This window comes from Aspergillus lentulus (assembly GCF_001445615.1).
Source record: "Aspergillus lentulus DNA, contig: Alt01, strain: IFM 54703, whole genome shotgun sequence".
NCBI classification, from domain to species: Eukaryota; Fungi; Ascomycota; class Eurotiomycetes; order Eurotiales; family Aspergillaceae; genus Aspergillus; species Aspergillus lentulus.
The window spans coordinates 3,644,115-3,668,894 of NW_028322123.1; the positions used below are offsets into that span (position 1 = coordinate 3,644,115).

A 24,780-nucleotide genomic window follows, 5' to 3' on the forward strand; every position below is an offset into this window, starting at 1 on the left:
ACCAACCGCGTACGCAACGATGCCACCACCATCCCATCAACATTACCCTTCTCAGTCCTACCCCCGCCATTCCATCCTCCCAACTTCAACCACCGCATCGGCCTCGTCGTCAGCGGGGTCAGGGATGGGAAACTTCGGCATGTCAGCCGCCAAAACGCGGCAGTACGCTCATTTGCATTCGCAATTGGAGCAGTTGAATGCCAATCTCGCCGACACGCAGAATCTGCTGCGCATGACGGCTGTGCAGGCGGAGGATATGCGCTTTCTGGGCGGGTATGTCGGGGCTTTGTTTATGGGGTCTGCTAAGGTTTTGGGGGAGGAAGGAGTAAAAGGGAATTCAGGTTCCGGTTTAGCTTCAAGTGGTGAAGGGGATAAAGGGGAGGAGGCAAACGTGAAGACGGAATCTTGAGTGAAATTTCCGTTGTTACGGATTGTACAGGGTAAGTATTCTTCGTGGACTCTTGGATGGCATTGGAGGATGCTATGATGCGGTTATATCTGGGATTCGTTATCTATATCGTTTGTTGGGATATGCTGACCGACACAGATGTCTCACGCCCGGTGGGAAGGTCTGTGTCACGGCCCTACCCTTCTACGACGAAACCGGCGGTACCGAGGATGATTGCCGGTTCGTTGATGTTGTGGTGTTCGTAACTGGACCGGCTTAGAAAGAGACATATCGAGGGAAGCACGGTCACCGGGAATAACTCACCTCAATGTACCGACTCCGCCGGCTTCCAGGATCAGCGTCGTCTCCGAGAGCGGCTTTCCAGTCCAGCGCATGGCAAATGCACGCAGGATATGACCGTGTGCAACGATCAGAACGTCCCCTTTACCGCCTGAGGAACCCTCGAAGCATTTGCTGTGGTATTTTTCCCTAATCTCGGCGATCAAGGCATCAAGTCGACGAATGACGTCTTCTGGGGATCTGGCCGGTTTTATTTCATCAGCTTCTGCGCAAGTCCTGCCACGACGAAGGGGATCTTAAGCTGCAAGCGGGATCATACTCTCCACCTGGACATCCATCCCTCCAGATATCCCACGGCCCCTGGCCGTTCTTCTCCCGCAGCTCTCTGATCTGCTTACTCGTCAATCCTTCATAATCGCCGTAGTCCCATTCCCGGATCGCGTCGGTTATTTCCACCTTGGCTTCCGTGCGGATGGGTTCCTCCTCTTCTGATTTTCTGGCCTCGGTCCATGGGAGTCTCTCTTTGCAGCCGATTTCGAGGAGCTCAAGGGTACGTTGGGCGCGAGTGCGGGGAGATACGTAGCTAGTCGGTCATCGTTAGCGTCAGAATCAACCTGGCATCTCTCGTCGTCATTTTCTTGTTGTCATCTACACCTGATTATCTCCAATCGAGGCTCATTCTAGAATATTTGCAAATTACGTAGACATACACATGCACAAGCTTCTTTGGAGCGATCAGTCGGTCATTGCCGACCAGCGCTTTGCCCGTTGCCTTGATCCGTTTCTCGCCGTTTGCTGTAAGCGGCAAGTCGGTGGTGCCGGTGTGCCGCCCGTTAAGGGACCATTCTGTCTCGCCGTGACGGACAATGAAGCAACGGGGTGTCATGTTTCCCCTTGTATTTGCAATATCTGTGTGCGATGTTTAATTGTATTAACCCTAGCGACAGAACAGAAAGTAAGTGGGAAATTCAAGATTGCGCTGCGGGTGAGGGGCGCATTATTTAGTCTGGTGGGTAACTGCGTCATTTGAGCTGATAGCTTATCGGGCTTGTCTGTTCCGCTCCTCTATCAACTGCCTAGAGTGTTAACGCAATTCGGCAAAAGAGGAACAGCAATCTAAAACTTTATATAATAATGACTGATAATTACGATAACACTACATAAGCTTGAGTCTCTATACTGGACACCAACCCCTTGCATTTAGTTAGCAGGAACCCCAGTAGCCAAAGCAATGGTACTCGTATTCAGTCCTTTGCCGGCTCTATCTCTGATTGTTCATGACGTGCAGAGCTCGCACCAGCCGTTCACTGCGGTACGCGCATTCGTCAAAGCTGGCGTGCGGATGGAGCGTCCGCTGATTCTGCAGGAAGTACCCGTAGAGCGTTCTTCTTGAAGCTGTAGTCTTCAGTCATGGGAAGCAGATTGGCCTTTCCAGTCTCCTCCAGACCCCAGAAGCCCGCAAGGGAGTTTTTGAGCATACAGTCCTAGGTTGTGGTGCGGACAACGAGCTTGTGCTGGAACCCTTCGTCGCACAGCCGTCCATAGTTGTAATTGTACCAACTGAACACCGCTCTGGAAAAGTTCATGCCGATCCTGTGGACCAGTATCTCAGCAGAGACCGTCCAGTCGTTGAAGAAATATGGAGCACCATTGAAGTTGTTCCAGATGCAGTATATTGGTGGCTCCCTGGGCCATACTTTCAGAGGATTAGGGTAGAGCGCCATACCAGTGTATCATATGCTTGTGCCTTGAGCCTGTGGGGCGTCAAATTCTTTCACCCCAAAGCTTCGGCAGGAGAAAAGTAGGGACCGCAATCAAAGACAGAAGCTTGTTCCAGACCTTCCCAATTGTCGCATTAGAAAAGCTCCGTCATACGCAAATGAAATTACCCCTCTAATTCTGCGCGCGTCGACCCTCCGGTTCAGCATTGCCCTGAGACTCATATCCGCCAGGTCCGACGACCCGTTCGATTCAGACGGATGAAATGAAGCTACTGCTGGCCATCTCAGCTCTCACTCTAACATCCGACATTGAGATTCCCCCCCTGATCAGGGACTCCGTCGTTTTGAGTTGCCTGGTCTAACCAGACATGCTGGGTTGAAGGCATTGAGATGCTTGGGTAAGTGGGTTTATCCAGCCTTGGCAGCATCAGATCAAGTGAATTTCGAGACATGAGCTTTCATACTCCTGTTGCTTCGTAAAACCGCGCTCTGCGTTGTGCAGAACTATTTTAGGCATACATCAAACTCTATTAGTCAGTCGTCCTCGGGACAAAGGGCCGGCTCCTACCTTACCTTAAACCTTGGCACTATGAGTGGGTCCAACGGGTAAGTTGATACTGGATAACATCATTTCTAACAAGAGGCTACCTTAGGACTAGATCGGAACTGTTAGCATCATTCTTAACGCAAGAAGTGCCGCAAATTTCATGGCTCAGATGATTGAATTCTATTTTGCCAGATCCAGCAGTTGCTTATTGGGCTTTTAGGGGCTTAGCCGGCGGGGGAGCAGAGTTAGGAATAGAGGAAGTTGCGGCACTTTAACCTTGGATTAGTCCGAGATGGGATTGCTTGAGTTGGGGTCCTGCCCATAGTCGATCCTATATTTCCATGAGAGAATGTATATGATCCGCGACGGCATAACCATGACCACTCCACAGCGCCGCAAGCTCCGCAACGAGAGCATCCCTCACAACTTTATCCAGAGTTGGCAATGCCCTACGGCTGATGGTGTCCGGCCAGTGGTTCGCCGACCAATCACCGTTTGTGAATCAAGTCGCACAGCGAAGGTCAAGTGTACAGGGAATCAGAGCACCTGTGATCGATGCACTAGTCGGGGAACCCCCTGCAGATACACCGCACCCTCCTCCATGTCGGATGTGCCTTGTGCGAGGTGGCGCGCAAATCTGTATGTCGGTGTCATGACGCTCATTGCTATGACGACCTCGCAGCCAGAGCACCCGCTGTACGTGGGTAGAACTGGTCTGACCTGGGGGATTGGAATTGTTCTCGGTCCTGCGTTGGAGAAGGATTCAGTGAGTCTTTCGTGGGCTGGCGCTGGGCCTTCTACATCAACCTGCTTATTGGCGCCTTCTGTGCTCCGGTCTATCTCTTTCTGCTGCCGAGCAAGGATCCTCAACCCCGGGGTCGCACTAAAGGAGCGTTCTCGCGAGGTGGACGTTGTTGGAGCAGCACAGGCAGCGGCTGCATGTGCGTCGAAGGCTTCAGAGGGCAGCAGTGGCATACGACGAAGCAAAAAAGAAAAGACCAGGTGAGGAAAAAACATACAACAGCCGGGATTCGCTGGTGGTCACCCACCCAACTACTAACCGGCCGGCGTGTGGCTTAAGTACGGCTGAGCGGACGGGAAGCCCTGTTTTCCACACCCTGTGGTCGTATGTGCTAGAACGAGAAGAGCCACAGGTTATAGCCAGCTCGTCTTCTGCATCGATCGACTGTTGAGGGGCAGCACCGGTTCTGACAGCGGCAGCATCTGCCTCGAAGGTTTCAGCAAGGACAGCAATGGATACGACGAAGCAAAAAAGAAAAGACCAGGTGAGGAAAAAAACATACAACAGCCGGGATTCGCTGGTGGTCACCCACCCAACTACTAACCGGCCGGCGTGTGGCTTAAGTACGGCTGAGCGGACGGGAAGCCCTGTTTTCCACACCCTATGGTCGTATGTGCTAGAATGAGAAGAGCCATAGGTCATAACCAGCTTGCCTTCTGCATCGACCGACTGTTGAGGGGCACTCCATGCCTTCAAGGTGACTAGTGATCTAGATACAGCGGCAAATCGGCTGCATATGTATTAGGGCGGACGCAGATGACGACGCAGCGTCGGGTGCACCGAGTAGGCGACAAGAGTCAAGCCAGCATGATGAAGCCAGCCACAGGGAGAGATGTATATAATACATTAACCATGGCCGTAGGCAGAATCGGCAACCTTGCGGAGCTCCTATAGAAACCGACGGGATTCCCGCTCCAAGCGAGACTTCCGATGAAGAAGACGTGGGGGACGCTGCAATACAGCATCCGGTAGCTGATTCAATTACAGTTGTAAAAAAGCTGAGACGAAGACATTACCGGAGTACAAATCACATGGGCCTTAGCACACTTCTCACAACGCCGACCACGTTTACTGGAGAAGACACAATCCGGCAGGTCATATAGGGGATGAGTTGGCTTGACACTCATCCAATGATCGAAACACCGACAACAGGGACTAAAAGGGACTTGATCCCTGAGAGCGCGAGGTTGATTGAGAAGTAGGCGTTTCATTTGAGGCAGAGGTCGAAGTCGCAGTCGAAGCCGATGGCAATGATAAAGAGATGACGAATGAGACTGGGACGGATTAGGATCATCGACAGACGGCATGCTGGGAAGATATTGGGAAGAGAAATATGTTGATAGCTTCTGTGGTTACGTAGTAATGAAACTACGGAGGTACTCCGTAAATAATAAACAATGAAAGCCAGCCGACGATTGGAGATGCCGACTTACTGGTTGGGTTGAGGTCCTTTGCGAGATATAACTAAATAAGCAGATCTTGGCCATAAGAAATCCTCGATGGTCTAACGGTCATGATTTCCGCTTGTCACTCAATAGAGAACGAGCGCGGGAGACCAGGGTTCGACTCCCTGTCGGGGAGATTTCTTTTTTCATCTTACTCTGTTTTTGCCCGTCCAAATGATTGTCCACAAGGATATTTGTATGATGAATTCCAGAGAATATAGGGTAGAGACAAAGTTTCTGCCTTTATGGCTCATGATAAAGGCGCACTAAACGCCCAATAGGGCTGGTGCTTGCAAAGAGCAGGAACGGTGTCACATGACAAACCAGGTCAATAAGCGAGATCTCTGATCAGGTAGTATGCAATATTTGACAGCAAAATCGGCAAGTTCTATTATACATTGGATCACAAAGGTGTGCTCTGAAATATAAGAATCCTGACGGCGTCGTTGCGGTAAGCTTTTCTCAACCGCCCGAGACCGATAAATATTTAACCATATCACGCCGCTCTTTAAACCGCCACTATATCAGCAAACAGACCAAGATATTAGGAGACAAGGCCCGCTGGCCGCTGAACAATTACAACATGCCGAGGAACGTGAAGAAGAACCCACGAGATGTCACTAAGCTCTCAGGGAAACCTCTTGCTGAAACGATAGAGCCGTCACCCGTCCTGAAAGCCGTGCAGGAGGGATGGGTAACCTCGCCAGATCTGATAGAGGGGGACCTCCATTTCACTCCGGAGGTTATTCAAAATATGACGGTATTCCTGTTGGCGAATCCCAACCTGAACTCAAGCCACTTGTTCCGTGCGGATATTCTTTATGACAGCCTGGGGGTCCTCAGCGCCCCGCATGCGAAGGAGAAAAGCCAAGATCATGGGAACGGCGGCACAAACAAGGATGCTCAAAAAGAAGACCATGTCGAGCCTCTTCCCGCCAGGGATGTACCTGGATTCGAACTGAGGAGGACCATTGTGAGGAGGCTCATCCCTAGGAATAAGAATCTGGACCGGCCCCTCGAACAAACCTGTCATTTTTACGAGGCGGATGAACTCCTCCCAACACCTACCAGTACAGATCTTTCTCAAAGCGGGCAATGCGAGTCAAAGGCAGAGTCGCCTGGCCAACGCTTCTTGGTCATCTACCTACCGCATGTCTCGTCCAAGGAGGAGATGCCGTGGTACCACCCCCTGTTACGATCATTGGGCTTCTTGTATGATTTCACACCCGATGCTTCTCTATATTCATCCGAAGGGAAGAAAGGGACAGGGGTAATGTCCGTGCACTTCCTGCCATACGAGGAAGAACCAATTCAGAACCGCCTAGAGCGCACTCTGCTCGCGCTGCTGAGTACTCAGATTCGGCTTGCTCGTCAGACGCGCCTGGACGAAAAGCCAGAAGGAGGGAACTACAACCCGCACAAAGATAACGTGATACCAAGGCACCTCGTACAAGACACCTACGCGCGACTCAAATTGAAGTACGCGGCGGACCTATGTCAGAATTGGGTCGAGGATACCGAACCGAACAAGCATGTTTTCGAAGATCTCTCGATCACGGCCTTCCTTATTGAGCTGTGGAGGAGTATGTACGGAGTTGTACCCGCAGATGAGAGAAGCCCAGACCAGAATGAGAAAGAAAAGTACGACTCGAAATTCCCCGGATTTGTGGATGTCGCTTGTGGAAACGGGGTGCTTGTCTATGTGCTTCTCTCGGAAGGGTACCATGGCTGGGGATTTGATGCTCGTCGTCGGAAGACCTGGAGTATATTCCCGTCGTCAATCCAGGAGAGACTCAAGGAGGAAATATACATACCCAAGCCTTTTGCGCACGTGTGCACAGACTCGGAGGTGGACATTGGTGTGAAAACGCACACAGGCATGTTTCCGGAGAACACATTCATTATCTCGAATCATGCAGACGAACTCACCGTGTGGACGCCGCTTATGGCTGCCCTCTCGAACCCGGCATCCCCCTTACCGTTCATCTCAATACCTTGCTGCTCTCATTCGCTCTCCGGAGCCAGATATCGATACCCGCCACCCAAGCTCAACAAAAAGGGTTCCGCTGACCGATCAGAAAATCCAGAGGTGGAACAGAATCCCCAACCGGCAGCCGGGGACTTGAAAGCGCTCCGGGCTGCTAAACAGCAAGAGCGCACCGATACCGGCGCGGTCAATTCCATGTACGGCTCTCTTACTGCCAAGACAATGGGAATCGCCGAAGAGATCGGATACGAAGTGGAAAAGACGCTGTTACGCATCCCCAGCACAAGGAATATGGGCGTGATCGGCGGCCGGAGACGGACAACGCAGGAGTGGACCTCGAGGGTTCATTCCGCACAGGCTTCGCAGGCAGTCCAATGTAGTGCTCCCGATGCTGTTCGGGCTGCCGAGCAGGTCCTAGAAAGGGTCGCGGCAGTTGTCCAGCGTGAGTGTGCTCGAGGAGGAGGAGTCGAGGTCGCAGCGAAGACATGGATTGAACGTGCCAAGGGCCTCCACAAAGGACAGGGAAAGGGCAACCAGCCTACTCATTGATGATATTGCCATGGAACCCAAGATACCTTGCAAAAGAGAGCCATTTCTTGACTCGTGTTTAAGCTCCGAGTCAAACTGTACAGTAACCTCCAGTCACGGCGTGGGAGAATCTAGGAAAGTCGCATTGACTTTTCGCAACTCCACTCGATAGATAAATATCACTCACCGCAGCTAGTTTTCGTCCAGGGTCAGTTGTATAAGCGTGGGAGTGATCGACATCTCATATTCCAAGACCCACGGGAATGGGAATCCGATGAGAATGCGGGGAATATTCAAGACCACAATATCTCCGAGGTTTCTCCTCTTTGATGTCATTATCCATGGTCTGCCAGGAATCCCAGGATATCAACCACTCATGTACAGTTGTATGCAGGTTTAGACTCCCGCTTCTCCAGTTCGAGAAAAGTCTACGGCGCAAATAGGCTGCAGGCACGGAGAAACACCGTTCTTGTCAATTGCTATGCGATTCCATGCGGGGGAGCCGGAGGTGCATAACCAGGGGTATAAAATCCCTGGTAATCAAGGGCAATATGGAAGAATAATATCTGCACTTGCCAATTACTTTGGGCGTGGCTGAGAATAATTGTATTCCTGAAAATACTTTCGTCGCTCTGCAATGGGGCTCTCTTCGCTGCTGCTCACCGCGGCGCTCTTCGGCCTCAAGGCCTCTGCATTGAACAATGGCTTAGCTCAGACACCGCAGATGGGATGGGTAAGTCATTGGGTTCTTTGCGCTTGCATAAGACATGCCGATATGGATCGCTTACCTCGTTGCTATACAGAACACCTGGAATTCGTTCGCCTGTGAACTCAACGAGACAGTCATTCTCAATGCGGCAGAGAGAATTGTCTCTCTTGGCTTCAGAGACTTGGGATACGAATATGTAGTCTTGGACGACTGCTGGTCGGCCGGCCGGAACTCGTCTGGCTACCTCATCGCCGACTCCGAGAAGTTCCCGAAGGGGATTGCTCATCTCGCGGACAAAATCCATGAGTTGGGCCTGAAAATCGGCATCTACTCCAGCGCTGGGAAATGGACTTGCGCGCGGTATGAGGGCTCTCTCGGTCACGAGGAAAAGGACGCTGCCCTGTGGGCAAGCTGGGGTGTATGTCTCTCTCTCCATTCCGCTGACATTATCCAAGACTGACAGCAAACCCCCTAGATCGACTACCTCAAATACGACAACTGCTACAACGAAGGCGAAGAAGGAACCCCCAAGCTATCCTTTGACCGCTACAATGCCATGTTCAAGGCCCTCAATGCAACCGGCCGCCCAATGCTTTATTCCCTGTGCAACTGGGGCGTCGACGGACCCTGGAACTTCGCCCCAACCATCGCCAACTCCTGGCGCACAACAGGCGACCTGAACAACGTCTGGGACCGCGACGACGTCAACTGCCCCTGTTCCGAACTGGAGGGCCTGGACTGCAAGACGCCGGGTTACAAATGCTCCATCATGAACGTCCTCAACAAGGCCGTCTACTACCCGTCCAAGGCGATCCCAGGCGCCTGGAACGACCTTGACATGCTCCGTAAGTTTACACACCCCAGTACCCCATGCACAACATCCACCACCCCGAGGATGGAGTAAGCTGATGCAGCGCAGAGGTCGGAAACGGGGGCCTCACCGACGACGAATCGATCGCCCACATGAGCCTCTGGGCCGCCCTCAAGTCCCCCCTCCTCATGACAAACGTCATGACCAAGATCGACCCCCCGACCCTCTCCATCCTCCAGAACCCGGCCGTCCTCGCCGTCTCGCAGGACCCCGTTGCCTCCACCCCCGTCCGCCAGTGGCGCTACTTCGTCGACGACGTCGACGAGAACGGCAAGGGCGAGATCCAGATGTACTCTGGTGCGCTGAGCGGCGGCGACCAGCTGGTGCTGCTGCTGAACGCGGGGTCCAAGACTCGCGAGATGAACGCCACGCTGGTCGATATCTTCTGGGAGAGTGGGCCCAAGGGGACGGCGAAACAGGTCAAGCAGCACTGGGATGTCTATGATCTGTGGGCGAACCGCATGAGCAATGAGGATGCGGCGGCCATCATAAATGGGACGTTTACTGGGCAGTCGCCGTATAACTTGACGGCTATGGGTGGGGCGCACGAGGTCTACTCGCGGCCTCTGCCTTCGAATTCAAAGGTGTTGATGGGGTCCAAGGTTGGGTCGGTGCAGCCTAGTGGCACGGTTACGGCTCATGTTCGGCCGCATGGTGTGGCTATGTTGCGGCTGCGTTCCACCGACAAAAAGGATGAATTGTAAGTTGGGCATACCGTGTGATTGCAGTGGAGGAGGCCGAGGAAATTATAAATACATGAGTACCTCAATAGTTCCATCTATCTAGTCTATTAACATAATGATGAATCATGAACATGTGAGCAGATTCTCTAAGCATCGCAGATACAAGCTTCAAATGAGCTGGGAGGTGAACTATACACAAGCGCTTGGAGTAAGACGGTGCCTCATAATTTGAGAAAGTAGACGAATATACTCGTCACGTAGCAAGAAATAACGGGACGGATTAACGCCGAAGAAAGTAGCGTATCAACGGCAGTGGCACAACTGGCGATCTAGGCAGAACTGCCACTGGCCTCAGTCTCGCGTGTGGGATAATGCTCGGAGCCCTTTGGCGCTCCGCCATATGCATTCCCCGAGTTTCGTAAAGCAGATGCCTTCTGGGCTGTTGCATCCGCACTTGCAGACCTGGCAGCGGCTGCAGCCGCCGCGCTGTCCCGAAGACGCTTGATTCGCTCCGTTCGAGCTTCGCCGGGAAGACTGCCCCAGACTGGTTCAATAGAGTCCGCCCGCCAGTTGGACCGATGACCGGACAAGAGACCATTTCTGGCCGTGAGAGGTGAGAGGGGTGCGCCGCCTACACCGGCTTCTCCCCACATACGAACACGCTGGAGCTTCCGGAGCTTCGCTAGTCCGTAAACGCAAACGACCGCGGTGATCAAAAAGCAAGTCACAGAGACAGCACCGAAGCCGAGATCGGACTCTTCGATGAAGTTCTTCAAGTTCATGCCGTAGAGAGCGGAGAAGAGAGTGCCCGTCGCGAGACCCAGGGTTCCAATACTGAATTTAAGGTCAAGTAACATGAGAGAGTTACGGTTTGCGTCGAGGATGGCTTTCACACTGCAACAATCAGTAACTGCGTAACTAGACTGGTAAGAGGGCGGAAAAGAAAACCTACACTTCCTCGGTATTGCGAATGCTTGTCACCAGGTTGCCGCTGGCCTGGACAATTTCATCGCAGACTTTGTGATAGGATTCTAAAAGCATCTCCACTTCTTGATGATCATCTTCCTCCCGCTGAACGCCATTGGCACGCTCGGTCAAATACATTGTAGCCAGGTCATCGTCCGCTTCAAGGAGGTCATCAATGGCATCTCGCACCAAGCGAGCTTTCTGTTCAAAGGTACCGAGTTTCTTGGAGTAAATCAGGAGATGTCGCAACTTATCGCGGTCGATATCTTCTTCCAAAGCACGAAGGACACGCACGACCGGCTCCCTCACACCATTGAATTCTTCCTCCAGACCGGTGGTAACGCTGATCAGCACCGCTTCCAGGGCGCGGAATTCGTATGGTAGAGCACCGAATCCCCCTGTCTGTTTCTGCCGTAGCTTTCCCTCCAAGTCATATACAAATAACGATTGCATATACGAATCGGTCGATCCGTACGCATCAAACACAAGGACTCGATCATGCTTGATCAGAACGCGAAGATGCAGCAGGTTGATGAGGATCGCGCTCGGTCGGACAAGGATGTGCGGCAAAGTCGAGGAGTCGATTTTGCGAAGATCTCTAGGAAGAAGACCATACTTCAATCGATCATTAATTTTATATTCAGCACGCAGTGTCATGCAGATAAGAAACGCACCTTTGCGATCAACTCGCTTTTCTTGAACTCGCCATTCACAAGAGTGACGTTCCCGTTCTTGTCAAACTCTGTACACCGTAGCCGTGGCTCGTTCGTTGCTTTCGCTGCTAGCCCTCGGCCAATAGTGAAACCTCCCTCTGTTCCATCGTCAATCAGCGCGGGCCCGCCGCTGCGGTTGTGCTTATCCGCTGAGGCGTTGCTACGCCTCAGATCTAAAAGTCTGCGTAGGAGTGGACGGCTCTTGGTGGAAACGGATCGTGAGTACGGTGCGTTTGATAAGGGGAAAATCAAAGACGAGCGTCCAGCTTGGCCGGTACAGAGCCAAATTCGAGGCCGCGAACTGCTATGACTTCTCGCCGCGAGGGTATGGATTCTGACTAGACTGGTCTGCAAAGTCGTTCGGCGTGGTGCTGAAGCAGTGCAAGTCCAGGTCGACGAAGCTCTTGAGGATGAATTGCAGGGAAGGATCTGATGTACATATGGCTTACTTCGGGGAGGACGTGCACATGTTGATGAGTTGACGCTGAGAAAATCGGACTGAGAGCGCAAAAATCGGAGGAGCGTCGCTGAAGGGGCTGAGGGTTTCAGATGCGACGATGACAGCATATCTGGCTGCCTTAACGAGCAGTCAACCAGATTGATTGAAAGTCGCCTTTCTCTATTGTTTTCTTCCGAAAATTGATGAGTTCATCAGATACTTCCATCTATTTTTCTTGCTCGCAGTGTTTCCGCAAGATGATAACGGATCAACAATGTTCCGTATACTTTCACCGTCATCGCCAATTATCTCCATCATTGGTAGATATTGCCTCCGAGAACGTGGTCTATCTAGTGGTGGTCGATCTACACTGCAACGCTCAAAATTACTTACTGAACGTAGCTTATCCGTTGCCAAGTACACAGAGCTAGAACAATGTCCCGGAACTGACGTACTGTCGGCAGCGTGATTGTAAAAGCCTTCTAAAAAGGTTGAAGGGAATTTAGGCGTGATTTGCATAGATATTCTTTCCGCGAGTCTCTAGGATCAATTCTCGTTCTCGTCCCTTTTGATAAAACCTTCAAGGGGATGCTGAGCGCCACTTTCCCTCGCGAACAAGTCTTCGTCACTAGTTGAAAGCGACAGAAAAAAGAATGAAAAATGCCGCAGATATGCATGGTATCAACAACGAGAAGATGAACCCCATCCTGTGACCGCCAATTCATGCATTGAATAGAACTTGAAAACTCAGCAACAAACAGAGAAGCTACAAGCATGCGAGTGGGATCACCAATCGTCGTCATCGTCCTTCTCATCATCTGTACGAACTATCAGCTTGTTTCGCTAGCGAACAATTGATGTGGGAGAAACTTACCGCTACCGCTAACTTTTTGCTTCCTCTTCGCAAGGGCGTCTTGCAAAGCGCCAGCCAAACCTCCTTGAGCGGCACCTCCGCTACTTGGAGTTGGCGCGGTCGACTCAGTAGCAGATCCGGGAACAAGGGCAGCGCTCCGATCTCTCTTCTCGGAATCTTTGACTTTCCGTAATCCGCCACTTCCAGAAGCTCGGATAGCAGCCAGGAGGTCATCCCTGCCACCAGTTGGCTTGGGCAGAGGTGGAGACGCGCCACCCGCAGGGGGAGGTGGGGGAGGTGCACCGGCACCAGGAGGAGGCGGAGGTGGAGGAGGCGCAGAGCCGCCAGGAGCCGGCGGAGGCGGCGGGGGTGGTGGAGGGCCTGCGCTTGACGGGGGAGGAGGAGGAGGCGGAGGTGCGGGTGGTCCTGCGCTTGCTGGAGGAGGAGGGGGAGGTGGTGGTGGAACACTCGCTGAAGGGGGTGGAGGCGGAGGAGGCACGGCACTAGTGGCTGGAGGGGCAGGAGTTGGCCGCGAAGCAGCAGGAACTGGTGGAGGCGCGGGAGGTGGGACATGATTGCGGGCCGGTGGGGGAGGCGGAGGACCTGCCGCAGAGGTCGGCGCATGAGGAACTTTGGGAGGAAGCTGTGGTGGGGTGGCAGGGCTTCGCGGAGGAGGAGGAGGCGGCCCTGGAGGTGCCGAGCTACGGCTGGGCGGTGCTGGCGGCGCGGATACCTTCCGCTCCCCCTGGAATGGAGGAGGAACGCCGAAACGCGGGCCACCACCATCCTCCATAGGAGTCTTGGGAGGTCGCGGAGGAGGAGGAGGGCCAGGGTTGGTACCGGACATGGCTCTCTGTCGGCCAGGAACGGGTGGGCCAACGGTGTGAGCGAGCTTCCCGGCATCTGCGATTGGAGGCGGCGCACGGAACCTGGGTCGCGGAGGTGACGGTTCACGAGCTGGCGCAGGCGCCGGTTCCTCTTCCGCTTCAGGACGAGCTTTGCGCGACGGGGGAGGAGGTGGCGGCGCGCCCCGTCGACTGCCCGCGCTGTTGCCGGTGTTTTGTGGACTGATAGGCGTGGTCTTCAAAAGGGGAGGCGCAGATGGCGGTGGAGGAGGCGGAGCCTTACCTCGCCTCTGATCTTCCGAAGGAGAGGATGTGGGGTCGGCTTCGTTGCCTTGCCTTTGTTCTATATAGGCCTTAATGAAGTCGGAATTCTCCGCAATCTGGTCTTCTGTAATTCCCATCTGCAGAAGTTCATCTAGGAGCCCCTTCCATGATGGATCACTAGTATCGAAGGGCAACTCCTTGCGTGGAGGGCCGCTCGGAGGAGCTAATTGAGTCGGAGGCGCGGAAGGTGCTGCGGGTGCGGGTGCAGGAGGTGGTGCACTCGAACCAGAGGGTGACCGATGGCCTAATAGACTGCCGAACAGCGAGCGTCCCACGCCGGATTTGCCATTGACCATAGGGGCAGGACCCTGGCCTCGAGTTGATGCGAACGGTGTTTGACGGGTTTCCTTGCTTGCATGTTTCTCCCGCTCATGCATCTTCTTGATAAAGGTCTTTGCCTCTTTTTCATCAGCAAAGGAGAAACCGGCCGCGCAGTCTTCAAGCTCGAATGTGTGAAAGAACGTGCGGTCCTGATTGTATGCGAAATTATCGTAGATTTCCTGGTCCCAGATGACACCTCTCCCAGCAGGCTATGCTCCGAAGTGGCGGGGAGCCGTCAGCAGTCTGTTTCCTGAATTCCAGCCTTGTTCCGAGAAGTAACCACTCACAGATACGTCCACTAGCTTCAGCCAGAAAGTCCGCCCGACCAGGTCGTTGGCAAGCACCGCAGCACCCTGCAGACCTGTATATGTCCATCTTTGCGGATCGGGATATGCGACATAGAGCCGCGCAACGGCTACAGCAAGGATCTTGTTCGAAGGTTTGGAGACATTCCGCTTCACGGTTTCTTTATCGGCATCGCTAAGGATGGACGGCATGACGGGTCACTCAGAGCGCCGAGACAGGGCGACAGAGGAATAAGTTGCACGAAGAATGGGTGGCACCAATAACTTTTTCTTATATGGTGTGTCGCAGATTCATCGCATGAGCATATGTGTGGCTGCTTCAATGAGAATCGAAGAGCGCTCGTGTGCTAGGCACGGATGTTGATACACTGCGGCAATCACGGGGTTATAAGAGAGGCTGGGGAAATGATAGAATCTGAATTGAATAAAGAGAGTGAAGGGAGGAGATAAAACAGCTTCTTCTCTATAAGAAGTGCAGGAGTCTATGAAGCAAAAAGGCAACGTAGTAATTGTGTAGGAGTTACGAGAGAGAGAGGGAGAAGATGAGCCTATTGAGTTCGGTCACTTCGGCCACTGGAGTTTGGTGGTTACCTACTGGGGGGCACTAAACCAAAGCAGAGGTGGGGAACTTCCATCACTATCTCCGTACTATGAAGCAGGCTGTATCTACAGAGTAGCAGCACCTATCACCTATTGAAGTCTTAGAGATATCTACTGCGAGGTTAATAGAACATATTTATTAACATCTAGAAACCATGTCAATTACGTAGTGCAATGTCTATCGTTTTCCTCTGAATAATTTCGTCCTGTTTAGGCCACACATTTGTTTAAGGGAAGAAATGCCTGCCTAATATACGTTTGTTTCACCTGCTAAAGTTGACTAACAGTACAAAGGTTTAGTTATATACATAGGATGCTTCACTGGATGTCAGACTTCTAGGACCTAGAGAACCTACTGGATTCAATGCTAGTCATTATTACTTTAGAAATAATTGCCCGTTAACTAAATTTATCCAAGGAGTTAATCCTGGTCTTGTGGACTGCTGCACAACATAAATGCATGAAGTATACCTACGACGACGTCATCCCGCCTACCACGAATTACACCAAGTATAAAGTAGGGCTGCTTGCTTACTGCCTTTTCGATTTCCTGGATTTATGAACTATCTTCCTGAGTTTGCAGAAACATTTCAAAGTCACTATCTATCAGCTAATCTAAGAAGATAAGAAATTTCCGTTCACCGCGATTCATCATGCCTGTCATTCCGTCAGATACTTCCAACTTCCCCACGGCCCAGGGAAGCAACAACCCCAAAGACAACTCCTCGAAGGGCTCAGAGCATGAGCAAAAGAAGGCTACTGCCTTTGATCATATCTCTAAGGGACCCCAGATTCCTGACAGTGAGAATACCTTCACAAAAACAACATTATGCCGCCTACTGATAGCGATATAGGTATGCCACCCAAAGCCTCGAGGGAGGAGATCGAACAGCGCAAGAAGGAACTGAACCAGTAGAATGATGTATTGTGCTGTGGACAATTATTTCAGCAGCATCCCGTCTTCTCAGACAAAGTCGCTGTGATTTTCAGCGCCTTCCATCCTCCTTACTTGTTTTCTATTTTGTATTAATGAGTGCAACGACAGCAATGACACACTACCCAACTGTACCAGACCGATGATCATTCAGAATAGTACCAAACAATCTGCAAACCCTGTTTCACCAATTTGGTAAACTTTGAAATCTGTTTCGGATCTCAAGCAATAGCTGCCTGAGCAAAGAATTTGAGGAGTCAGGGGCACCATGCTTGGGCATGTACAGCTCACGAACTGCTAATTATCACAAGGACTTCTTGTAGAATGGGAGGAGGACTGGAGACCAGTGGCGTTATTCCAATATTCACAGCTTTGACGTCTCAGGGTCCGCTTGTTGAGCGAAACAGTAGATTGCCACCGCTTGAAAGTTGTATTCACCAACTCAGTAGACAAACACCAATCGACTCCGTCCATTCTATATGTCCGGCCTTACGCACAGCCGTTGTCTTTGCTAAGTAGATCCTCAGAGTCAGCATTGGGCCGTTTAGCAAGGATACGGAACACCAGATGATCCACGTCAATCCTCGCTATAAGGCGGCAATCACAAAGCATTACTGTGTGGCGCAATGTACATAAATCCAACATGCGCATCTGTGAGAAATCTTTATGCTTCTGAATCACCGGCTCAGGGTGTCCAGCTGAATTGTCTTATGAAGTTACTGTCGGCGTTGCTAATAATAATCCTGATCTATGAGACCATTTATTGCGCTAGGCCGAGATAGGTAGTCCAAACTATCTGAGCCAATTCGGACGGTTACATCATAGTCAGGTGATATCGCGTCCTCATTAATGCTCAATTGTCGCAAGAAGGACGTTTTTCCGCGTCAAGAGGCTCGTCATGCCACCTGAACGCGTCAATGTCCCGGTGAAGCTGTCCTTGCCCTTGGTAAGTGCCTTGTTTGATTTGAAAGATTGTTCCCGGGCTGCAATACATATGCTGACGGCGTCGCATGCAGCAATATCAGCAGGACATCTTCAACGAACTACGCGGCGAAGATGAGCTTGTCATCCTTGCCCGAGGTTTAGGCCTCCTGCGCTTGGTGACGAACTTACTTCACTTCTACGATGCCGCAGGGAATAATTTAGTACTGGTTGTGGGTGCTGATGATCGGGAGAATGAATGGATCGGTGAAGGTACGGAGCATGCGGATAGCAATACCCTACAGGACTTTCAGAAGTTGCGAGACTAATCTTGTAGCGCTCGCGGAACACTATGCCATTAGCAAGACCCCGCTGGCCAGGGGCCTTAAAGTCATCAACACCGAAAGGGCGACGGTTCCCATGCGGTACGTCTATATCAGTGGAATAGGTTATCGAGTCACTGATAACCCTCCAGAGAGAAGATCTACGCCCAAGGCGGTATCCTGAGTGTAACATCCAGGATACTCGTGGTTGATCTCCTATCAAGTAAGACTGTCTTTCTGATTATGAGGATGTTATTTACTGAGACATGCCAAAAGAGCTCCTCGACCCGGAAAAGATCACTGGCATGGTTGTGCTCCACGCAGACAGGTATAGCCTAGTGCCATGAGCTCGTCAAGGAGCGTCTGCTGAAGGCATCCTAGGATAGTAGCAACTTCTACTGAGGCTTTCATAATTCGGATCTATCGGCAAATCAACAAGTCAGGCTTTCTCAAGGCTTTTTCCGACTCGCCAGAGCCGTTCACGACGGGATTTGCTCCGCTGGCGAATTATATGCGTAACCTGTTTTTGCGCAAAACATCATTATGGCCACGATTTCACGTCACTGTTGCCGAGTCATTAGAGGGACACAGAAAGGCCGAGGTGATTGAGCTTGAGGTGCCGATGACCGACAAAATGCGCGAAATCCAGAATGCGGTCCTAGAGTGTGTGGAAATCAGTATTGCAGAATTGAAGAAAGCAAATACTGGACTTGACATGGCGGACTGGACTCTGGACAGCGCGTTGCATAGGAGTTTTGATATCGCGATAAGGCGTCAGCTCGATCCCATGTGGCATCGAGTGAGTTTTAGGACCAGACAGATTGTCAGCGACCTGTCTGATCTTCGCGCGATTCTTCAGTACGTCTTATTGCCCAAAAAATGCACAATCTGCTGTCCGCATAGGAACTCACTCTTAGTACAGCGCGTTGCTTACCTATGATGCGGTCTCCTTCGTGAAATATCTGGATACTATTGTGACCGCGCATTCTCCACCGCCTGGTTCGACAAGACATAATTATTCCCCCTGGCTCTTTCTCGATGCTGCTCACGTACTCTTCCAGACCGCGAAGGCAAGGGTGTACGAAGGAAAGATCACCCGTGATGCGGCCAATACTCTTGATTCTACCCTTCGACCTGTTCTGGAGGAACAGCCCAAGTGGGCTGTTCTAGCAGAAGTGCTAGAGGAGATTGAACAAGATGCTTATTTAAATCCTGTCAGCACGGGTGAATCGAATAGTACTGTCCTCATCATGTGTACCGACCAACGGACCTGCCGGCAGATCAGGGAGTATCTCGGAACAATGCATGCCAGAATCGGTAAAGATAAGGCAGAAGATCCGGAAGACCTTGATGCTATGAGTGAAAAGAAATTTTCTGCGGAAGTAATGTTGCGGAGAAGACTACGCGAATATCTTGATTGGAAGACTTCGTTGGCGAATGTTAACAGGAATCTATCTGCCAAATCAAGCGACGACACCCAGAACGCAAAGGGCCAGGAGTCACCGAAGCCAACGAGTCAGCAGGGCAGAGCTCCTCCGAACAAGCGACGTCGTGTCCGCGGTGGAGGAGCAGTAACATCGGCTGCAGCGCGAGTGCCGAATGCTAGCGTGCAGACTGACACCGAATTGCCGGGTCAAGTTTACAGCTTACTGGAAGAATTACAACCAACTGACATTGAAGAGACACAGAAAGGGGAGATCATCAATGATGACCTGGAAGACATGGAAGACTTCTTCGAGCTATATGACATGGACGACCTGGTCATAGTGCATCCCTACGATGGCGATATGGACGAGCATATACTGGAAGAAGTACGGCCGCGATACATCATTATGTACGAACCCGACCCAGCATTCATTCGGCGGGTGGAAGTCTATCGCAGCTCGCACGTTGCAAGGAATGTAAGGGTATACTTCATCTACTATGGGGGCTCTGTGGAAGAACAACGTTACCTGAGTGCAGTCCGACGAGAGAAGGACTCGTTCACTAAGCTTATAAAAGAGAAAGGGGTAAGCGACTTTGATCATGTCTCATCCGTCCCGTGTACTAATTGATGCATCACCCAGAGCATGGCTGTCACCCTCACCCATGACAAGAGTCAAGAAGATCCTCAGGAACAATTCCTTCGCACAGTGAACACGCGTATCGCCGGAGGGGGCCGATTAGCCGCAACAGCGTCACCTCCTCGGGTAGTCGTGGACGTTCGAGAATTCAGAAGCGCTCTTCCGTCTCTGTTGCACGGAAACAACATGATCATCGTCCCGTGCCAGTTAACAGTCGGCGATTATATCCTGACTCCCGATATCTGCGTGGAGCGTAAATCAGTCCGTGACCTAATCACTTCGCTGAGAAATGGCCGTCTTTACAACCAGGCCGAGACGATGCTCCAGCATTACAAGAACCCTCTACTGCTCATCGAATTCGACCAAAATAAATCGTTCACATTCGATGCGTTCGCCTCCGCGTCGACACCCGGCACATCATTCCTTAGCGACTATGGCTTCTCGTCATCCGGAACAGGAACCACTTCCCTATCCGTCAGCAGCTCCCTTATGAACCCATCCAGCCCCAAATCCGCCCAGCATCTCCTCGTGCTTCTCACTCTGACTTTCCCACGCCTGAAGATCATATGGTCGTCCTCACCGTATCAGACCGCCGAAATCTTCGCTGAGCTGAAGAAGAATAACCCAGAACCGGACCCTCTCCGGGCTGTGCAAATTGGCCTCGATATGGATATTGTCGCATCATCGCATCCAGGCGATGTCATGGCGGCGGCAGGTATTGAGCATCGTACCTTTAATGCTCTTCCTCAGGACATGCTGCGTGCTGTTCCAGGCGTGACGCCAAAGGTGCTCGAGCGACTTGTCCTCGAGACGGGAAATATCAGCGAGATTGCAAATATGGATGTTGAGCAGCTTGATCCTCTGATTGGAAGGGAGGCCGCGCGGAAGATCGTTGGCTTCTTCCGTAAAAATTTGTTCGATAATAGCTGAGATTGTCAATACTGAGACGCATATGGGCATAGTTCATATAAACAATGAGAACCATTACCAGCTACATGTACAATCGGGAAGAAGTAAATATTTTATTTATCGTAAACCTCTCATGAGTCTATCGTCAATTTTCAACAGGAAAAAAAGGAACGAAATGACAGACAAACGAATTGCTAACACGAAACATGCAGCTTGCAGCCAGTTTCATTACATGCATAAGCAACTATTTCTCTGCAGAATTACCCGAAATCGCGATTCACGATGGAGACTGAGCACGGCACAGCCGACTCAGCTCAGCAGCATGCACGACTTCAGAAATTCCCCTATCAACCCTGACAGATAGGAACGGCACCGGGTGGCGCTTGAAGCGGTCTCGAACGCGAAGCGGGGAGGCACCGCAACTCTGATCCTCCTCGGTGTCACCTTTTCGGGAAACAGGCGACACAAGATTAGAAAGAGCCCAGGCGTCGAGCTTCCTCCCGTGCGCGGCAAAACCGCTGGTTGCAAGGGAAAGAAGATCCGACAGAACCTCCCGCGGTTCGGGAGAACAGAGTTGGCGGTAAAGGGGGCCCCGGTGGGCTCTCGCAGGGTTGACTGCACAGGGAAGAAGGGTATTTAGAGCTCGTCGACATCGATCTCCTTCTCGTCTTCAGACTCGCGGTCCTCGTCGAACTCGACGTTGTCCTCAAAGCCTTCGTGGCCATAGGTATCGGTTTCGTTGATCTTTGCGTGCTCGGGCAACTCGCCGTAAGCCTTGAGACTTCTGGCCTCGTCGGCGGTGTACTTCATGATAACGTCGCCCTTTTCGTCCTGGTAGTCACGCAGCGAGAGAAGGATGATGTCGCCCTGGTTGATCCAGACCTTCTTCCTCAGCTTGCCTCGGATATGTGCCAGTCGCTTTTCGCCGTCGAAGCACATGGCCTCCAGTCGGCCGTTGCCGAGCATCTTCACAACCTGCGCATACTCCTGGCCTTCTTCCTTGAAGACGAGCTCACGCTTCTCGTTGTCGTTCTCGTTCTTTCCACGACGCCTGTTCTTACCACCCTGTAGACGAAAGTTAGCATCTGATTGGAAATTATCAATAAATTCGTGGCAAAATCAAATCCAAATCTTTTCTGTCATTTCATCTACCGTGGCGACCGCGTTTCGCGCAGCGCAGCCAAACGGGATGATACGGCGAAATGACAGTGAAAAACTTTCGCAAGCGGGGTACTCTTTGGAAGGGAACAGAGTAATAGCGACAACTTACCTTTCCCTTGTTCTTGGGCATGGTGACGACTCGCTATCCGCGCTGGCTTTTCCTCTTGATACGGTGGCAAGTAAGTTGGTAGAAATAGGAGTTCCTAGGGACCAAGCGAGGTGAAAGTGGGGGAGTGTCGAGTTGGGCGGAGAGAAGCGCTGGGATCAAATTCGACGCAGTTCAAATATATAGTGGGCAGTCACCGGTGGCGTGGCGGCCTGAATTCTGCCTAAGGCCCGCCACACACGGTACTTGCCAATCGAGATCGTTTGTTACACCGCCTTTTACATAGGCACTCGGACCTTTTCGTGGCAGAAAAGAGCCACAGAAGCAATGGAAGGACAATATAATATCTGCAATCGACGCTATTGATACTGGTTTCGAATTGTTTCCATGAGTATTTGACTCATTGACGACTAAGATAGTGCGTTGTACTCATACAAGTCACCTCTCATCATTGGATTTGCTGTCTTATGTGACTTAGCGTCAAGGCTATATTGATGTGCCAACAGCCTGTGCCCCGATGATCGAGGCAAAGCCCAGAACCGGACCTATATCTTCTCATCATGATTGGACAGCCTGTACAAAGGAAGCTTGTCAAAGGCACAAGTCAGTTCTACATGCGCTATAACCCTAAGACAGTCCTACCACCAGTTGCCAGTCGATATATCCTCTCTGAGACACATCCCATCCGGCCCAAGATCCAACATCTGTACGCCAACCGGGATCCTAGTACACTGTGGTGGAGGGTGAATCCACAACCGCTGCAGTCGTTCAAGCGAGTGGTCCGTTCATGGGCTACGAGGCGAGTCCGGTTGGCGTTCCGACAGGCCCTGGCAGCACAAGGGTTCGACGTCGAAGGTAGAAGGTTGGTGTCAGAGACCTCGGGATCTGCGCCCGTGAGATCACCGAAAGAAGGTCTCCAGGGTAGCCTGGAGATCGCGGTCCTACCGCAGAGTGTGAAGGTTGGATACGACACTGTTCGGAAGGAGATGGATTATCTCCTAAGAACATTGCTGAGGCATTTGAGAGACGGCGAGAAGCAGACAAATACTTTTCGCAAGCGGGGCCAAGATCATAAGAGGATGCCCACAGACACTACTTAATCATAATGGAAGAATGGCAAGTCGCTCTGGGATGTGAAGCGAGTATGCGCTCTCGCTCATGGTGTATGAGACCGTAGGTATGCGCTCGCACTACTGGGGCTTTGGCAGCAGCCGATATTTTAAGAAAGACGTAAAATGGGGAAGATACGAGCCATGCGACACAATAATGACCTTCCAACATTACAGTCGTAATAATCGAGCTGTTAAGTCCTTTAAAAATAGCATTCCCGACCCCAGTTCTGGGCTGCGCAGGCCGCGCAGGCCGTGCCTTCTTGGCATGTTGACAAGTAAATTAATGGGGCTCGATCATCCCAATAATCAAGTCAACAACGGACAGGCATCCACCTCTGTTTCCCTTCTACCGCTGAATCTATCGCTACTGCACGAGAATCAATTGCGCCATCCCTGATTGCTCCTGGTTTGCCGTCGTATTTCTCAAAATGTTGGTCTCCTTGACAGTAGGCAAGGTAGACGCAGGAGTCGCTGTGCTCCTGACGCAGGACAACCGACTCGTAAGCTCCCCCCTCTCACAGCATAATGATTGTCACCCGACTGGAATTTGCGCCTCTTCCACATCTCGAAATCCTGCTCTTGAGTCGCAGGATTAATGCCGCACTGGTAAGGGGCTGTTGGAAGACTCACAGTCGCTAATCCGGGCAATCTACAGATCGAATTCCCCTCCGTCCTTCTCCCGAACAACATCACATCTGGCAGCATTGTCGATATTACAGTATCGCGCAACCACGCCGCCGAAGCTGCGAGCACTTCTGCCTTCCAGGCGCTACAGAAGCGGATTCTCAACACCTACGGCGTGAAGACCCCCGCCCCGCCCGTCCTCCGGCTCCGTAACGCAACACAAACCTCCCTAGTCCTAGAGTGGGATCCAATCGACTTGGCCACCGCTTCCCTCAAGTCGCTTTCTCTCTACCGTAATGGCTCGAAAGCTGGCTCGATACCCAGGCCACTCGAGACGCGGAGCACCAAGATTAGCGGCCTCGCGATCGACACGGAATATTCCTTCCACCTCGTCCTGCGCACAACAGCCGGCACATACCAATCGGAGAAACTGACATGTCGGACACACAAAATGACCGACCTGTCCGGTATCACGGTTACCCCTGGGGTCCTCCCCGACCAGCAGAAGGAGGCGCTTGCCGCGGCATTGGAACGTATCGGCGGCAAGATGATCGACACAGTGCGCATTGATACCACTCACTTTGTATGTACAGAAGGCAGGGGCCCGCTGTGGGAGAAAGCGGTGGAGATGAACATTCCCGTTGTGGTTCCGGAGTGGGTGGATGCCTGTGAAGCGGAGGGCACCATCGTTGGAGTCCGGGGCTACTACCTGAACGCAGACCCCAAGGCCAGACAGCTCGGCCCCATTCACGCCTCAACACATCAACATACCAGATCCTCCGTGTCAATGGCGACCAATGCGCCATCTCAGTCTCAGTCTCAATCTCAGCCCCAGTCCCAGTCTCAGAGTAGACTGAGCCTCCAGCCTCAACCTGCGCACCAGAGGGAATTGAGCGTCGGGGAGCCCCCCGTGACTCCCTTCCCCGGCGCGCACATGAGTGGCCAGCCTCGAGCGGATGAGAGAGAGGTCTCGTCGGATGAAGAGGACATGCCGCCGCCCCCTCCTCCGAAGGATGATGCTGCAGGGACTGAACCCACAGTGAACGGCCAACCTGAGTCGACAAGCCCGGAGGAAGTGGCTTCGCCTGGAGACAAGGAGGAACAGAGTGAGAGCGATGAGAAACACGATGAAAAGGATGAAGATGAAACCCCACACGAACAGGCTGAAGAAGAGCTGGAAGAGGAAGAACCAACGACAAACGACAGTGACGCAAAGGGTAAGGGGAAGGAAGGCGAGGGGGACTTTAGCGAGATTTCTCTGTGATAACCGCGTTCTGCAT

The 24,780-nt window shown here is 52.0% G+C and overlaps 10 protein-coding genes and 3 non-coding genes across 13 annotated transcripts; 9 read left to right on the top strand and 4 right to left on the bottom strand.

Moving 5' to 3' along the window:
- Nucleotides 1-19: 19 nt before the first annotated feature.
- On the top strand, nt 20-668 carry ALT_1114 (DASH complex subunit HSK3 family protein; the record flags this gene model as incomplete). The annotated part of the gene is made up of 2 exons (XM_033562209.2): nt 20-273; nt 548-668. 2 exons carry the CDS (start codon nt 20-22, stop codon nt 666-668), a joined length of 375 nt encoding a protein of 124 aa, XP_033418100.2.
- A 40-nt stretch (nt 669-708) lies between these two features.
- On the bottom strand, nt 709-1,574 carry ALT_1115 (histidine phosphatase family protein; the record flags this gene model as incomplete). The annotated part of the gene is made up of 3 exons (XM_033562210.2): nt 709-928; nt 1,008-1,271; nt 1,399-1,574. 3 exons carry the CDS (start codon nt 1,572-1,574, stop codon nt 709-711), a joined length of 660 nt encoding a protein of 219 aa, XP_033418101.2.
- Nucleotides 1,575-3,305: 1,731 nt separating this feature from the next.
- On the top strand, nt 3,306-3,962 carry ALT_1116 (Zn(II)2Cys6 transcription factor domain-containing protein; the record flags this gene model as incomplete). The annotated part of the gene is made up of 1 exon (XM_033562211.2): nt 3,306-3,962. The coding sequence occupies one exon, from the start codon at nt 3,306-3,308 to the stop codon at nt 3,960-3,962; it is 657 nt and encodes a 218-aa protein (XP_033418102.2).
- A 6-nt stretch (nt 3,963-3,968) lies between these two features.
- ALT_r005 lies at nt 3,969-4,084 on the bottom strand. Its single transcript, XR_004500603.1, has one exon. It is a non-coding gene; the product is annotated as an 8S ribosomal RNA (ribosomal RNA).
- A 169-nt stretch (nt 4,085-4,253) lies between these two features.
- ALT_r006 lies at nt 4,254-4,369 on the bottom strand. The gene has a single exon (XR_004500604.1). It is a non-coding gene; the product is annotated as an 8S ribosomal RNA (ribosomal RNA).
- An 882-nt stretch (nt 4,370-5,251) lies between these two features.
- ALT_t017 lies at nt 5,252-5,339 on the top strand. Its single transcript is given in 2 exon segments — nt 5,252-5,288; nt 5,305-5,339. It is a non-coding gene; the product is annotated as a tRNA-Asp (tRNA).
- A 447-nt stretch (nt 5,340-5,786) lies between these two features.
- Nucleotides 5,787-7,739, top strand: trm44 (tRNA (uracil) methyltransferase; the record flags this gene model as incomplete). The annotated part of the gene is made up of 1 exon (XM_033562212.2): nt 5,787-7,739. One exon carries the CDS (start codon nt 5,787-5,789, stop codon nt 7,737-7,739), a length of 1,953 nt encoding a protein of 650 aa, XP_033418103.2.
- A 616-nt stretch (nt 7,740-8,355) lies between these two features.
- ALT_1118 (glycoside hydrolase family 27 protein) lies at nt 8,356-10,002 on the top strand (the record flags this gene model as incomplete). Its single annotated transcript, XM_033562213.2, has 4 exons — nt 8,356-8,451; nt 8,522-8,845; nt 8,903-9,272; nt 9,347-10,002. 4 exons carry the CDS (start codon nt 8,356-8,358, stop codon nt 10,000-10,002), a joined length of 1,446 nt encoding a protein of 481 aa, XP_033418104.1.
- A 5,998-nt stretch (nt 10,003-16,000) lies between these two features.
- ALT_1119 (uncharacterized protein) lies at nt 16,001-16,263 on the top strand (the record flags this gene model as incomplete). Its single annotated transcript, XM_033562216.2, has 2 exons — nt 16,001-16,148; nt 16,202-16,263. 2 exons carry the CDS (start codon nt 16,001-16,003, stop codon nt 16,261-16,263), a joined length of 210 nt encoding a protein of 69 aa, XP_033418107.2.
- A 916-nt stretch (nt 16,264-17,179) lies between these two features.
- Nucleotides 17,180-20,518, top strand: ALT_1120 (ssDNA endodeoxyribonuclease RAD1; the record flags this gene model as incomplete). Its single annotated transcript, XM_033562217.2, has 8 exons — nt 17,180-17,227; nt 17,298-17,475; nt 17,540-17,627; nt 17,678-17,748; nt 17,802-17,853; nt 17,907-18,383; nt 18,448-19,534; nt 19,592-20,518. The coding sequence occupies 8 exons, from the start codon at nt 17,180-17,182 to the stop codon at nt 20,516-20,518; spliced, it is 2,928 nt and encodes a 975-aa protein (XP_033418108.2).
- Nucleotides 20,519-21,133: 615 nt separating this feature from the next.
- ALT_1121 (translation initiation complex factor eIF1A) lies at nt 21,134-21,788 on the bottom strand (the record flags this gene model as incomplete). Its single annotated transcript, XM_033562218.2, has 2 exons — nt 21,134-21,562; nt 21,768-21,788. 2 exons carry the CDS (start codon nt 21,786-21,788, stop codon nt 21,134-21,136), a joined length of 450 nt encoding a protein of 149 aa, XP_033418109.1.
- A 536-nt stretch (nt 21,789-22,324) lies between these two features.
- ALT_1122 (uncharacterized protein) lies at nt 22,325-22,864 on the top strand (the record flags this gene model as incomplete). Its single annotated transcript, XM_033562219.2, has 1 exon — nt 22,325-22,864. The coding sequence occupies one exon, from the start codon at nt 22,325-22,327 to the stop codon at nt 22,862-22,864; it is 540 nt and encodes a 179-aa protein (XP_033418110.2).
- Nucleotides 22,865-23,401: 537 nt separating this feature from the next.
- On the top strand, nt 23,402-24,764 carry ALT_1123 (putative chitin biosynthesis protein (Chs5); the record flags this gene model as incomplete). Its single annotated transcript, XM_089599097.1, has 2 exons — nt 23,402-23,482; nt 23,532-24,764. The coding sequence occupies 2 exons, from the start codon at nt 23,402-23,404 to the stop codon at nt 24,762-24,764; spliced, it is 1,314 nt and encodes a 437-aa protein (XP_089456761.1).
- Between the last annotated feature and the right edge of the window lie 16 nt (nt 24,765-24,780).